This window comes from Cuculus canorus, chromosome 5 (genome assembly GCF_017976375.1).
Source record: "Cuculus canorus isolate bCucCan1 chromosome 5, bCucCan1.pri, whole genome shotgun sequence".
Lineage (NCBI taxonomy): Eukaryota > Metazoa > Chordata > Aves > Cuculiformes > Cuculidae > Cuculus > Cuculus canorus.
In genome coordinates this window covers 30,736,995-30,750,978 of record NC_071405.1, presented here as the reverse complement: position 1 = coordinate 30,750,978, position 13,984 = coordinate 30,736,995, and the positions used below count along the sequence as shown (strand labels likewise).

Here is a 13,984-nt window from a genome sequence, read left to right as displayed (position 1 = left end):
TGCATACAGAAAACCACATTGATTCATTCTAGATAAGCTCAAGAGAGCCTGAGAAATCAGTTGTTTACCAAGGTATTCTTAAGGTAGGCAATATGCAGCACTTCAGTGTAAATGATACTGTAACAACTTATGTTGAGCCAAGTTATGTGTCTTTAAAAGACATTGGTATTGGTAGGTTTTATTTGCCTCTTTTGTGAGGCTCCCTTCATGATCTGTGACGGGCCAGGCTTGACTTTGTGCTCATCTCATTCACTCAGGTATGGTAATAGTGGTGTGAGATGAAAATATGCCCACTTGGTATACGTTCATACGTTACATTTCTGAAGTCTCTGAGACGTAAGAATCTAAGTATGATTTAAGAGTGGGGAGTGGGTTTAATGTTTTTGACATGTTGAGGTGTTATGCATTGGGTGCTTGGAGTACTTAGGAATCAACCTATCAATTCTGTTGTTCTTTTTTGATGGAAATGATGTAGACAAAGAAACATTTTCTCTGTGTTCCTAGCCTAAGCACTGCTATTTAGAACTGTAACATTAGCTTGCAGTAGGTCAGGCTTTTAAAATGGTCTCTTGGACATTTTTTGTCTTCTTCAGGAAGCTGTATAACAGTGTTGGAAGTTCGTTTTGCAACAGCAGGAAAATTGTTAATAGCGGCAGAAAACAGATGTCAGAAAAAGCTTCATAGATGTATTTGAATGAATGTTCAGGCTAGGGCTGTATTGGCACATACATGTAAATTCGATATTTGCTCTAAAAAGTCTTGAATCTCTGATCTCAAACAGATTTGTTCAATTAATGTTAAGAGTTTTTCTAGGAGGACTGATACGTATTTTAACTAGGTAGGACAATTTCTCATTTCTGGAATTAAAAACCCTATTGATCTTAGTGATGAGTTTTTCTAAGATAACTTTTTTTAAGGTAAATGAGTAATAGGTATCTCTTGTCTAAAACGTCATTTTGTCAGGAACAACGTTTGCGTTATCTGAAGCAGCAAGAACGTCGCCAGCAGCAGTCTGTTTCTGAGAGTGAAAAGCTTCAAAAACTTAAAGAACGTGTTGAAACACAGGAGACAAAGCTGAAAAAGATCCGTGCCATGAGAGGACAGGTGGATTACAGCAAGATCATGAATGGCAATCTATGTATGTGGAATATTTAAGTAATTTATTTAATTTAATTTACTACTCACTGCATGACTAGCATTTAATGCTGTATTGCTAGGCAATATAGCATTGAGGCAAGATTTCAGATAGAATTTTTTTTGTCTTACAAAAGGTCCTGTGTTTCTATGAAATTTGTATATGACTTAACTTCCTTGGTTTATATAGTCAGGCATAAAATCAGAGTAAATCTATTCTGTAACTGTAAGGATGTGACTGTTCGCAAATTCCCAACACACAAATATTTTATATATGTGTGCATAGACTAGCTTTAAAACTAGTGTCTTTTATTTATCAATACCTTTAGAATTAAAAAAATAACAACTTCTGCTTTACTAAATTGTTTTTTGTTATTTTTATCTTGTTAATTTTAGCAACTGAAATCGAGCATATAAGTGCCATGTTCCAGGAAAAGCAGCAGGAACTACAGGCTGCAGTGTTAAAAGTGGATCAACTTACTCAACAGCTGGAAGATTTAAGGAAAGGGAAACTGAATGGGTTTCAGTCTTACAATGGACAAATGACAGGACCTGCAGCAGTAGAACTAAAAAAGCTGTATCAAGAGCTACAAGTAAGTAATGGAGAGATGCTATTTGAATGGTAACTGTAGATTTTAAAAAGTTGTATTACTGCTCTTATGGGTGGCAGTTAGGTTCTGTGACATCTGTAAAACTGGTGTATTGGAATGCTGCTACTATGTGAGATAGTAGTTAGCATAAAACCCTCTTTAAAACAGAATTTCATTAGCTTTAAAAATTATTTTTGTTATTGTGAACAACATAATGATACAAAGTCTGCAAGTATTCTGAAGGGCATTTCTCAGCCTCTAATATTGAAACATTGAATGTTGACTTAGCCTAGTGTTTATTTTGCTCTTAATTAAAAATAAATAAAATTGATAATTTCATTACTTTTCTATTTTGCAAAGAACTGGATCTAGCAAGCTCACTTACGTGCCATCTTAACTTGAAGATGTGACTGGATAGTGAATAAAATTATCTTTAAAATATATTGCGAAAATATGCCTATAATGTCTGGTGTAAAGAAACAAAATACATAAGAATTAAATAACACATTTTAAAAGAATTATCAAAAATATAAGCTGCACTGCACTATAGCTGCAGATTATTCACACAGCATTCCGCATATCACCTTGTATGTCTTCTTCCAAGAAGGTCATTACGTCTGAAGTGTAATTCTCACAAGAGTAATTAAATACTCCATTTACATTGAAGTTTTGTCCAGCTTTTGTGTTTAAAGTTATGGAATACTTAATCCTGTGCCAATGTGTCAGGATTTGAGGAGTTTTTTCAGTTACTCATGTACTTTATTTTGATAAAGGCAGCAGTTCAAATATGTATTTCAAAATTAATTTAGATTTCAGAAATAGTCTCACTTATGTCTTTAAGTGGGCAAATACAACATACAAATTAATCATCACATGTTTTCCTTCATTAGGAATAAGGGTCTTTTCCCCCTCTTTTTCGTCTTTCCTGTTTTATACAAGGCATATAAAATAGTTGGGGCCTTTAAAGGTCGTCTAGTCTAACTCTGTTTGTAATGAACAGGGACATCTTCAGCTAGATCAGGTATTTACCTTTCAAGTATTTTTAAGTGCAAAGATGCTCAATAGATTGAGATTTCTCTCTTGTGCTTCACAATGATCCTATACACATTTATCAAGACTTAAATTTGCCTCAGGGTTTTTTTTTGCATGTAGCATAACCATAAAAATTGGAACACTGAGGCAATACTGTCAAAGTTATTGAAGGTATGAAAAAATGCCAATGGGAAAGCAAGAGAAGTAATTATAAAGACTGTCATGGTTGATTTAAACCATTAAGGTATTCCACCCCTTAATCTTGCTGGAAACCTGCTGTGAAGGTTTCAGTTTAATCGCCGTGTAGGGGGGAGAATCTCTGCACAGTCCCTGTGCTAGCAGTTCAGTAACCTCCCATCCAGACATTGAAGTTTCATGTGGAACTGGAAACGGAATCAGTAGCATAATTTCTGTTACTAGTTTTATATCACTTTGGTTTCACAATATTCAAACTATCTTGGTGGTTAAACATAACTTTTAACAAACATTTTCTGTGACTTAATTTTTCACAGTGTAATTCATTTCTGAAGTACCTTTATGCGTAATTCTTCAATCTATTTGCTATAAATGGGATGCAGTCTGTGTGTATTTAATAGGTATCCACTAATTTATTAGGACATTCTTTTGCTGCTTTCTTTTAAGAGTTGTTCATGGTTGCAAATGCTAATTTGACAGACTGTGTGGAAGCGTAACATCAGAGGCATCAGAACACAGCTGATCCAAGTTGTTTTAGGTTCCAGTATTAAAAAAACAACCTGACAACAGACAAAATGAAGTAACTCTCCTAACTGGTGCTTCTTTTTTCTTTTTAAGATTCGTAACAGGCTTAACCAGGAGCAGAACTCCAAGCTTCAGCAGCAGAAAGAACTCTTAAACAAACGTAATATGGAGGTAGCTATGATGGACAAGCGAATCAATGAGCTGCGTGAACGACTATACAAGAAAAAAGTTGAGGCACGTCAAAAAGAAAACATTCCTGTAAGATAAACTGTTAAAAAGGCCATGCTTTAGTTTATCAAGAGCCTATAAAAACTACATAGAATCTCACTTTTTCACAGCTGAGTAATACAATTACATCTAAAGAACCCATTTTAGAAGTAACATGCTTCTTAAAACTTTTCTAAGGTTTGGCATAGATATCAGAAAACTATTAGACAGAATATGTTTCACTTTATTTTTTGTTATGGCACAGAACATACTATATTAAAAATTACAATAGTTTATATTTCTAGGAAAGAGTGATTATGGGCTGTGTTTCAAAGCATCGAAGCATAAAAAGTTCAGCTTTTATAAAATATCGATCTTCTAATATAGAAAATTCATAGGAATATAAGTGGTCTGATAAAGTTAGTCTTAATAGTTGTATGGAACTTTGAAAATAAATTAGTTGCACAATAGACCATTTCTCTAAGGACTAGAGAGATCAAATCTGGATTCCCATATATATTCCTAGCTGGAGGTATTGCTTTTAAAAGAAAACCAAACCATATTTGTTTATTTAAGAACTCATTTTAGCCTGTTTGCATAAGAAAGGCACAATGAAAGAGGCTTTATACAGATGAAGGTTTCTATAAGAAATGAATGTGGCTGAGAAATTTAATTTTTGAAGTGTTGCTTTTAGGGAATAAAATTTGTACTTTCTACTTTTTTGTGTAGGAGCATAAAGTATTGTAACTTAATTATTAAGGTTTCTTAGCTGCAGTGCATGGTTCTAGATACTTAAACTTTAGACCTCCTGGTCATGCACAAATGCCTAGATTAAATAGAAGTTCATGTTCAATTTGTCTGATTTTTTAGTTGAATCGTATTAATGGAAGTTCATCACCCCAGTCATCCTTGAGCGCGTCAGGAAGGGTGGCAGCAGTAGGACCTTACATCCAAGTTCCAAGTGCTGGCACTTACGCTGTACCAGTAGATCCAGTTAAACCACAGTCTCTCACCATTGCTTCTAGCTCAACACATGGAAGATCAAAATCTGGTAAGCACTTAAGTGTGGTATTTATTAATAGAGATGGTTTGGAAAGAAGTGGTAAAGAAAAAGAGTGATCTTAGGAGACATAGCATTGACATAATCATTGTAGAAGAGGCAAGTTTTAGATGTCTTGATAATGTTCTGTGAATTGGACATTAGTCATTTAATATGAAGTTGGTTTTGCCTGTTTCCATGATTTTTTCTTCAAGACTGAGTGTTTTCCTTGAAATTTTACTAGCTGGTACACCATTAAAAGGAGCACATGTTCCTTCACAGATTCTGTATTCTTTGATAGCTTTTCAATGAAATTTCAGTTTTTGTGTTTGAATATACTAATGGACATCAGCTTTGTGGAATTATATATAGTATGTTGCTTTTTGTCAAGTAAAACAAAGCTTGTGACAAGTAAAAATGCTACTTCTCAGAAGGCGACTAAATAGAAAAACAGAATAAAATGGAGTAAAAACTATGGGAGGTTTTTGCTCCAAGATATGAAATACGTGGTGCTTGAAGCATTTGTGAAATGGAATAACTATAGCATTGACACTCTTTACTTGTTTCTGCCATCATTAGTGAAGGACCTGCCCCTCCAGAGTACTCACCAGAACTTGATGTCCAGAATTGGCTCCCATGTCTTCCATGATTAATAATACCATCTATGTTATAATATAGGGGGATTTTTTTTCTTTTTAATTTACATTGGAGACCAAAGGAAGCAGGTCATGACATTTGAGCCTTATGTTCTCATTCTGGCAAAGCTCACCCCTCTACTCACATCTTGGCAAAATCAAATTTCATAAGAAATGGTTAGCTAGAAAAAATTGCGTAGTTATAGAATTACAGAATGGTTTGGGTCAGAAGGGACCTTAAATATCATCCAGTTCTAACTCCCCTGCCATGGACAGGGACACCTTCCACTGCACCAGGTTGCTCAAAGCCTCATCTAACGAATAAAAATGCATGATCCCATAGGTCTAACCACAAGTTGTAGTTTACCTGGTCTCCTAAGAGACATCTAAAAATAAGGTAAGCAATGACCGGTACAGCAAAGCTTCTGCAGTATTCATTTACATTCCAGTACTTAAAACTGAGTACTCTGGCAAAGCTTGCAGCTTGTTTTCAAATGGGGAGGACGAGATTGAGGGAGCACAGTCTGAACATCTCTGTAGGAAAGAGTGGTAGAAATTCTGCCCCCTTCCACCTCCCGCAAAATACCCCAAGGTCAGGAAGTGAAACTATCCAGACAGAACAAAAACTCCAGTCTTTTCCATTGGAATTAGTAATTTAACAAAGCCTTTAATGTACAAACCCCATCACTGTGGTTTTATGGGAAAGTCTTAAGAATATAATGACTTAATTGTGGGATGACATGACAGATTTGCAACAGTTTTGTCTTCAGACTTGGGAATTCCCTTTCACATATGACAAAGGACAGCTCATAACTTTAAATTCACCAGCCAAAAATAATTCACTATTTTGTAAATCTTGGCTTCAGAAGACATATATACCCACTTCTAGACCTAACACAGGAGGTTACAAGATCTCTGAATGATACTTTTTTGTTTTAGAAAAGTAATTACTTACCTTAGGACTGACTTTGTATTTATTACTCCAAATGTACTTGAATAAAGTCCTGTAAAATAGATTTATGTAAAGAGAAGTTTATATGCTTTCAGGAAGAAAAGAAATGGAGATTTTTTTGAACTGTCATGCTTTTATTTCTCATTATCTGTGTGTTCCTGTTCTAATTTCTCCATTGTCATTGTCATAATTTTTCCACCACTTTTTTTCTTTCTTTTTCTGTGTAACTGGATCTGCCTTGGTGTGTCCGGTAGAGACAGACTGTGGGTGTGTGAAAAAAACTCCAGACACCTGGAAGGTTTCTGATTTAGACATAATAGTGGATCCTATTCTGTCACCTCCCACTCCTCTTCAGTCTGCTGCTCACAATGTCATCCGCCTGGCACCTACTGTTTTTGACACCCAGCACTGTGAGTCCGTAGAAGATCTCCGGCTAGCTAAGAACTCAGTTTTTAATATGGTCATCTGAGCTCTTGCGTATAGATGCATATTAAACAGCATCTTTAGAACTTGTTTTGTGGTATGGCATGCAGAAGATGCTGTTGAAATGTAAAATTGTGGAGAAGTTGATTTTCGTCTTTGTAGGAAACATTTGCAGCAAATTCATCCCTGGAGGACTGGAGTATTGTCTTAGGGATGAGTTTTCTTCAGTGAAAAACCTTGACATTTTCTAATCATTATTAGAAAACTCATAATAATTACCAAAGCATGGTTTAGTATGTCTCAGATTAGATAGATGTATTATGTACAGGTTTGAGTTTCCTTGTTGCACTGGACCCAGATCTGGGATAAAAGCTCACCCTGTCCAAGTCAATAGCAAGAATCTTGCTGACTTCTACTGGACAAAAATGTCATACTCCATGTTTTGTTTGCACTTGAGTTGCTACAGTAAGTATCCAGGATCCAGACTTAGAGAAGTTTTTGGGTGAAATCAGAGAAAATGCACAAAACCTTTTATGTCTGCACATCACTGTCTTATTTATGTAAATACAAAATAGATTGGTGGGAGTTGAATGTTAAGTAGTCTTAGAAGCAGCAGACAAGGTTACACTTGGAGGAGAGAGCGAAGCCAGTGGGCTGAAATGGTGCTGGGGTGGCTGAGAGCAGGAGCCAGTGAGGGCTTGTCAGAGGGTGTTGCCATCAGATGGGCAAGAGAGTCAGGGACCTGTTCAGTCTGACCAAAGATAGCAGAAGGCAGGTGCTCTTGGTTGCCTCCTCTTAGCACCTATTGCACAGCCGCTGGCACCGTATGCTGCAGTTGCAGATTACCAGCAGATTAGTTAAGAGCATGAGATTCAGTTTGGGCTTTGGGAGGACGTGAGAGGTTCACTCATAAAAAATGGATGGTGGTTGGCAAGTCTGTCAGGTTGTGATATCAAGGAGATGAGGGTGGGAACAGCTACATTCTGATACTTAGATAAGTAGAAAGAAACAAAGACGATAGAGAGAGGAGAGAGGCTCTGAATTTGTTTCCAGTCTGTTCCCTCAGAGTTTGGGGATGAACTTACTAATATTTGGAATTACAAGGATTACAAAAAGGTTTTGTAGAACTGTCTGTCTAGATAGAAGAGTGTGGGCTTGTATGTGCAGGTAAGATAACAAATTCTTTGGGATTTCTACTGTTGTTTCTCTAAGTGCTTTCTTAAAAGCTAAACTTTCAGCCAAAGATGTTTTAATGTTTGGCGTCAATCAGTCGTAACATCTTCAAAGCAGAAGTTTTACTGAACCAACTTTATTGGAGTTATGGAACATCCTGTGTATTTTGTACAGTAAATGTTAATTCAGTGCATACTTTGAAAATTTGTCATTATTTAGGATCTAAGTGTTTAGACAGTCATCTTTTTTTGCTCTTGCTCTTGATAAACAGATGATTAAAACCAAAAACAGACAGAACCCCCATCACATCCACTTCTTGGCTGTTGCCAGTATTAAAGTAGGGCCTTATTGCTTCACTTTCTGGTACTTTGCAAATGTAAAAAGTGATTTCTATATTCTCAGTGTGCAAATGCAAGTGTTAACCTTATTCAAATTACTAACTACAAAAATTGCTCCAAAGTAATGATCTCTCGCAGTTCAAACACAGTTGACTGGAATGTGAAAGGTTATTGTGTGTGGAATATCAAGGAATGGTCTGCACATATAATTAAAAAATAAGTAGTTTGATAGCATAAATGCAGATGTAGAACATCTTGACTTTTGCTTATTTGAAACTGATACAATTTCAACAAGCCTGTAAATATGTCTGTGAGCTAATAGGGTGAATTTGCACTCATAGGGTGAAAACATTGGGTGGTAATTGTCAAGAAATCTTCGGGCTGTCATTGCTGTGGAGGGGAAGAAAAGGATAAGGCTTGTGGATCAATAAAGAGGATCAGGCTCACAGACAGGAAGTGGAGTGCTGATGTTAAATCCACTGCAATTAGAATATTCCTGTGCCACTTACTCTTAGACTGTCTGCTGTCCTACACAGAGGATGGCAAAGAATTCTAGAAATAGCCATGCTGATTTTCTTTTCTAGGGGCTTAAAACTGAAATGAAATGGATAACTTTGCCATTAAATACCATTTTAAATTGTGTTACTATGGGGTGCAGAAATTTCAGTAAATCTACGCACACACCACCCCTCACGCTCCCATTTTGTTATCCTCTAGTAAAGTTAGTTAAATGTTACACATAATCTTTACTGATTCTAAGTACTCCACTAAGATAATTACAGCCAGTAGGGCAGGAGGAATGATCTCTGGTCTGCTTAGAGTAAGAGAAACCTGAATTTTAATCTTTTAAAAGCAAATCAAAGCCTTAGGATCTAACCAGGAATCTAGTTACTATAAAACAGCTGTAATTATCAGGGTATTTAAACTCTGTTGCTTACTTAGGGAACAAAACCTGAATAGTCTCATGCAGTTAATAAAGTAATGCATCAGTGCACCTAGGGCTTCATTAAGGATTTGTTGCCTCAGTTTATGTGCAGCTATGCATAATTTTTTTGCATATGATGAAGATAAAATCCCACGACTTGTATCGTGACACTGTGAGTTGAAGTTGTCAGCTGACTATAAATTTATTTAAAATTAAATCTCTAGGGCAATTGTAATCAAGTGAGTATGTTGAAGAAAAAACAAAAGGTAAGTTAGCCGCCACTTCCAGCAAAGCAATGTCTGCATTTGTTCCATGCCATTGTTGAAAGATTTTACATCCTGTTATGAGTGAATGAATGCAGTAAACATGGCTTAAATTTGGAGTAAGTTCACTCAGAGCTTACATAGACTTAACGCGAAACACAATTTGACAGTATCTCTAGAGTATGAAAGAAAGATGTTAATGAAGTGTTTCTGTAAGGATTTTTGTCCTGAACTTGTTTGCCTTCTAATAGTAGAATATGTAATGATTAACCAAAATTTTAACCATCTTTTTTTTCTATAGAAATTGTCAATACACTTTGAATGTCACAGGGTAATGAACAGTGTATTATATACAGTGATTGGGCTTCTGGTATTTATTTCCAGATCAAACATTAATAGCAATTTATCTAATTTCTGGAATCAAATTAATCCTGTTGTATTCTAAGCTGTTCCTTTTCACATGTTGTTTTGCTTGTTTACAAGTGGTGTGGATTATCTTAAATGTAGTATATTTGTCTGTTTTCAAGCTAATGATGGAAATTGGCCAGTACTTAAACAGAGCTCAACCCCTGTGGTAAAGCCCCCTCAGATCTCCAACACAGACTGGAAAGAATCAAGCATGGACACTGCTTTAAAACAAGGAACTATATCCAGCCAGCCTTTGCCAACTTCAGTATTAGGAAGTACTGATAAGCTGGTAGGTATCATCTGTGATATATTTATAGATGTGTTTTGCTGAAATTATGAACCTTTGGCTTCCATAGCTGAACTTACTTAATTTACATACACGTTGTTACCCTGCTGATGATTATTTAAAAAGTTGGAAAGAAAACTACCTTTGTATTCTTCCTGTTCCTTTCCATTCTTATCCTATTAATTCGTTCTTCTTTCCAGCTTCAGTAGGTTGTATTCCTTCCCATTCTATCACATATTTTATCTCCCCTTTTCTCTCCCTTTGCTTCTCCTAATCATCTCTGCCACGTTCCTATTTTTCTAATTCACATCTTCGTTACTGTTTTTCCTTGGTGTAGATCATCACATTTTCAGTGCACTTTTTTTTCTCATGAAAATCTCACAAAATAAGTCATTAAATCCATCCTTGAGTGAGTCCACTGGTAGTGTCTGTCTGCACTGTTGTCCTAGTACTTCATGAATTCTTTAAGACTGCAGTCGTTAAAAAATAAGGACCTTGTCTTTATCACACTATATATTATATATATATCACACTCTGTTATCACACTATATATTATTAAATACATTATCAACTACAAACTGAGTTCCAGAACTTAGAAATTAGGCAGGGTTTGAAAGTATGCAAATAGTTTTGGATTCACATTAATGTGTTATAGCTGAAGATGCCTTTAAACAATGGCTTCTCTCTGATGTATGATGAGATCTTGTGATAAATTCAGGTCACATCCTGTCTAGTGACTAAGGAATACAAGTTGTTTATATTGATTCCTTCGCTGTCACACAAGATTAGTAGTATGTTTTGTTGAGTGAGCAATACTCGTGTTCACAAGTATTTTATTTAATTAAATGGTATATACTTTTTTATTGTTCTCACATAGGGTCTTGACCTGGGGAAGGTGCCACCAACAATTCCTGGTGTAAGCAAGCAGTTGCCTCAAAACTATGGGACCTATCCAAGTCCAGTTCCTTTAGGAACAGGTTCTACAAATTCTCTAGAAAGAAGGAAGGATGGCAGCCTGCCCAGACCTGGCACCAATATAACAAACCGGCAAAGACCTGTTCCACTTCCGCCACCAAGCAATGTACATCAGCCCAGCTCTTCACAGCAGATTCAACAGAGAATTTCTGTACCTCCCAGCCCTACATATCAGCCTTCCAGTTCCCCCTTATTTCCAGGAGCAGATGGCAGGCCAGAACTCCCTTTAACTGTGGCAATCAGACCTTTTCTAGCTGATAAGGGATCAAGACCTCAGTCTCCCAGAAAAGGGCCACAGACAGTGAACTCCAGCTCCATCTACTCAATGTATCTTCAGCAAGCAACGCCACCAAAGAACTATCAACAAGCTGTATACAATACCTTAAATAAATCAGTAAAAGCAGGTAGAATATATTTTGCTTTATTTTTTCCCTTTGAAATAGACTGTTAAGATCTACTTGTTTGGCTTAGCTTACTTTCCATATCAGTTTGAAAAAATTGTCTAAATCTGTGAGAAAAGGAGAGATATTTTTATGTATGCCGCATGGCAGAAAAATGATCCCATGTATTTTTGAGGTGATAAGTATATGTTTAGTCACCTTTTGTTTAAAATAAGATGCAATTAGAAAAATACAGTCTGGATACTCTACTAGTACTTTCAGAAATAAGTTGAAAAAACAGTATCTAGATGGGAGAGTTTTTCTCCTTTTAGTCTTTCCTCATGAAAGAGGAAAAACATTCCAGGTGTTACTTGTAGCTTTTAATTGTAAGAATCATCTCAGTCACCAACAGGTGAGTACTTATTTCTGTTTTGATAGGTTCCAATATAATTAATATGACATTTCCTTTCTGCGTTAGTGTCAAACATGTAGCAACTGAGACACATTCGGTTTATTTTCCGATATTATGTAGTTTGAGAACATTTCTTCACTGTTTTCCATCTTTCTTTTCTTCAGTTTATGGAAAACCAGTATTACAATCTGGTTCCACTTCTCCCTCACCCTTGCCATTCCTTCATGGTTCTTTGCCTGCCCAGACTTCCTCACAGCCGCAATCTCAGCCACAAACTGAGGTCTCCGAAAAAGATCAAGAGCTGGAAAATGCTCCACCACCCAGTGAGAACAGCAATGTGGAAAACATTCCTCGTCCTCTCAGTCCTACTAAGCTCACACCTATTGTGCATTCACCCCTAAGATATCAAAGCGATGCTGACCTTGAAGCTCTCAGAAGAAAATTGGCCAATGCTCCTAGGCCATTAAAGAAGCGTAGTTCTATTACAGAACCAGAAGGCCCAAGTGGACCAAATATACAAAAATTACTGTATCAGCGCTTTAATACTCTGGCTGGAGGAATAGAAAGTGCTCCTTTTTATCAGCCAAGCAATCCACAGGACTTCATAGGCATCTTGGCAGATGTTGATAATGGTAACACTAGTACCAATGGCAATATCGAAGAACCTATTTCCGTGCAACCTACAGTTCCTCTTCCTGATGAGCCACCCCCTTCATCAGATGCTAATGATAATGAATTACCTTCTCCTGCTACTGAGGAACTGATCAGCACTGAAACTACAAATCAAACATCTGAGACAACTGAAGATAACAACAATAATCTTGCTATAGTTCCTTCTACCGAACAGTCATCCAGTCCCACGCCCGAGGTCAGCTCTCCAGTAGAAGAGGAAGCTCCTTTGCCACCCACTCTTCCTCCTCCTCTTCCACCAGTAAGGAAAAAAAAAACCCAAAAGATAATTTTGTGATTAGCTGTATGTTTAAGCATAGTTGGAAGATTGTAAGCTTATGCTAAATGCCCTGATTCCACTTCAAGTTTCATGATACTAAAAGAAAATCACGGGGACGCCAAGGAGAATTCTGATTGAATAGTTTCTTTACTATGGTAGCTCTTTAATAAGGAGTTATGCATACAGGCAACAGGAGGTTGTGTATGTACTTCAGGCTGTAGAACTTTTCTGGGGATATACGCTTGTAGAACTGATTCTGGGATCTGGGATTCCATTAAAAATACTTTTGTCATTTCCCCAGGCCTACAAAAAGAACTAACTGTATGAATCTAAGGGTAAACTATGGCACTGGGAAGCTTTTTAAATTGCAAGCAAGCTGAAATAACCGTTCTGAGAGAGCGCATTCCTTTTCCCTTCTCCACAGAGAGATGTGAGACCAGGGCTGACAACACCAACAGCAACACAGCTGACTTGTTTTAGCAGAAATGTTTTTCTAATGGGCTTTGTCACATAATTGGAATTGCTTTCAAAGTCCCTCCCACAGCTGCACCAAGCTCTTTTAAATACTTGTCCTTACCAAAATCTGTAGCATATGGAGAATTGAAAATAGGGAGAAAAATGAATTTTATTCTTAGTTGTTGATATGACTCACTTTAGCATTGGTTTCAAAGCATATCTCCACTTTTTGGTTCCCATAGGGACCTTGCAGCATGCACAGGGCCTTGTGCATTTTCCATGAGCACGAGTGGGCCAGAAGACTTCTTGGAGAATGGAATATGCTAGCAACAGATATTACTCATACTGTGAAAGGTTTCTTTTGCAAACTGAAATAGCCATACAAAATAGAATTATAAATGAAAAGGGATCTTACAGTGCTAGAGACCAAAAGCACTCTGTAAAAGTGCTTTTATTCTGGAAAGTGACAAAGACACATGTGAGTGATTCAGCATATTCTCAAAAAACATATAAATGTGTTTCAGATCTTGAGAATGCTGCTTCTGATAATGACAGCTAAAATGTCACATAAAATAGATTCATGATAGGTACGTTACTTTCCCACAGCAAAATTCTTCAGTCCTGATCTACAGCAGAAACTTTTGCTAATTCAAGGCAAAGGTTCCTCTGAGTAGAGACTGATGCTCA

At 36.8% G+C, this 13,984-nt stretch overlaps 1 protein-coding gene across 6 annotated transcripts in view; it reads left to right on the top strand.

Moving 5' to 3' along the window:
* The window catches only part of PPP1R13B (protein phosphatase 1 regulatory subunit 13B), a 74,440-nt gene that overhangs the window by 55,763 nt on the left and 4,693 nt on the right, over positions 1 to 13,984 (top strand). For 4 of the 6 annotated variants that reach the window (XM_054066972.1, XM_054066966.1, XM_054066970.1 and 1 more), the window contains 8 exons: positions 964 to 1,138; positions 1,531 to 1,727; positions 3,570 to 3,734; positions 4,554 to 4,734; positions 6,564 to 6,719; positions 9,959 to 10,128; positions 11,003 to 11,504; positions 12,057 to 12,823. In XM_054066972.1, the coding sequence (XP_053922947.1) occupies positions 964 to 1,138; positions 1,531 to 1,727; positions 3,570 to 3,734; positions 4,554 to 4,734; positions 6,564 to 6,719; positions 9,959 to 10,128; positions 11,003 to 11,504; positions 12,057 to 12,823 (2,313 nt within the window). The remainder of the gene's footprint in view (positions 1 to 963; positions 1,139 to 1,530; positions 1,728 to 3,569; positions 3,735 to 4,553; positions 4,735 to 6,563; positions 6,720 to 9,958; positions 10,129 to 11,002; positions 11,505 to 12,056; positions 12,824 to 13,984) is intronic. The other 2 variants (XM_054066969.1, XM_054066967.1) reach the window with 2 other exon arrangements.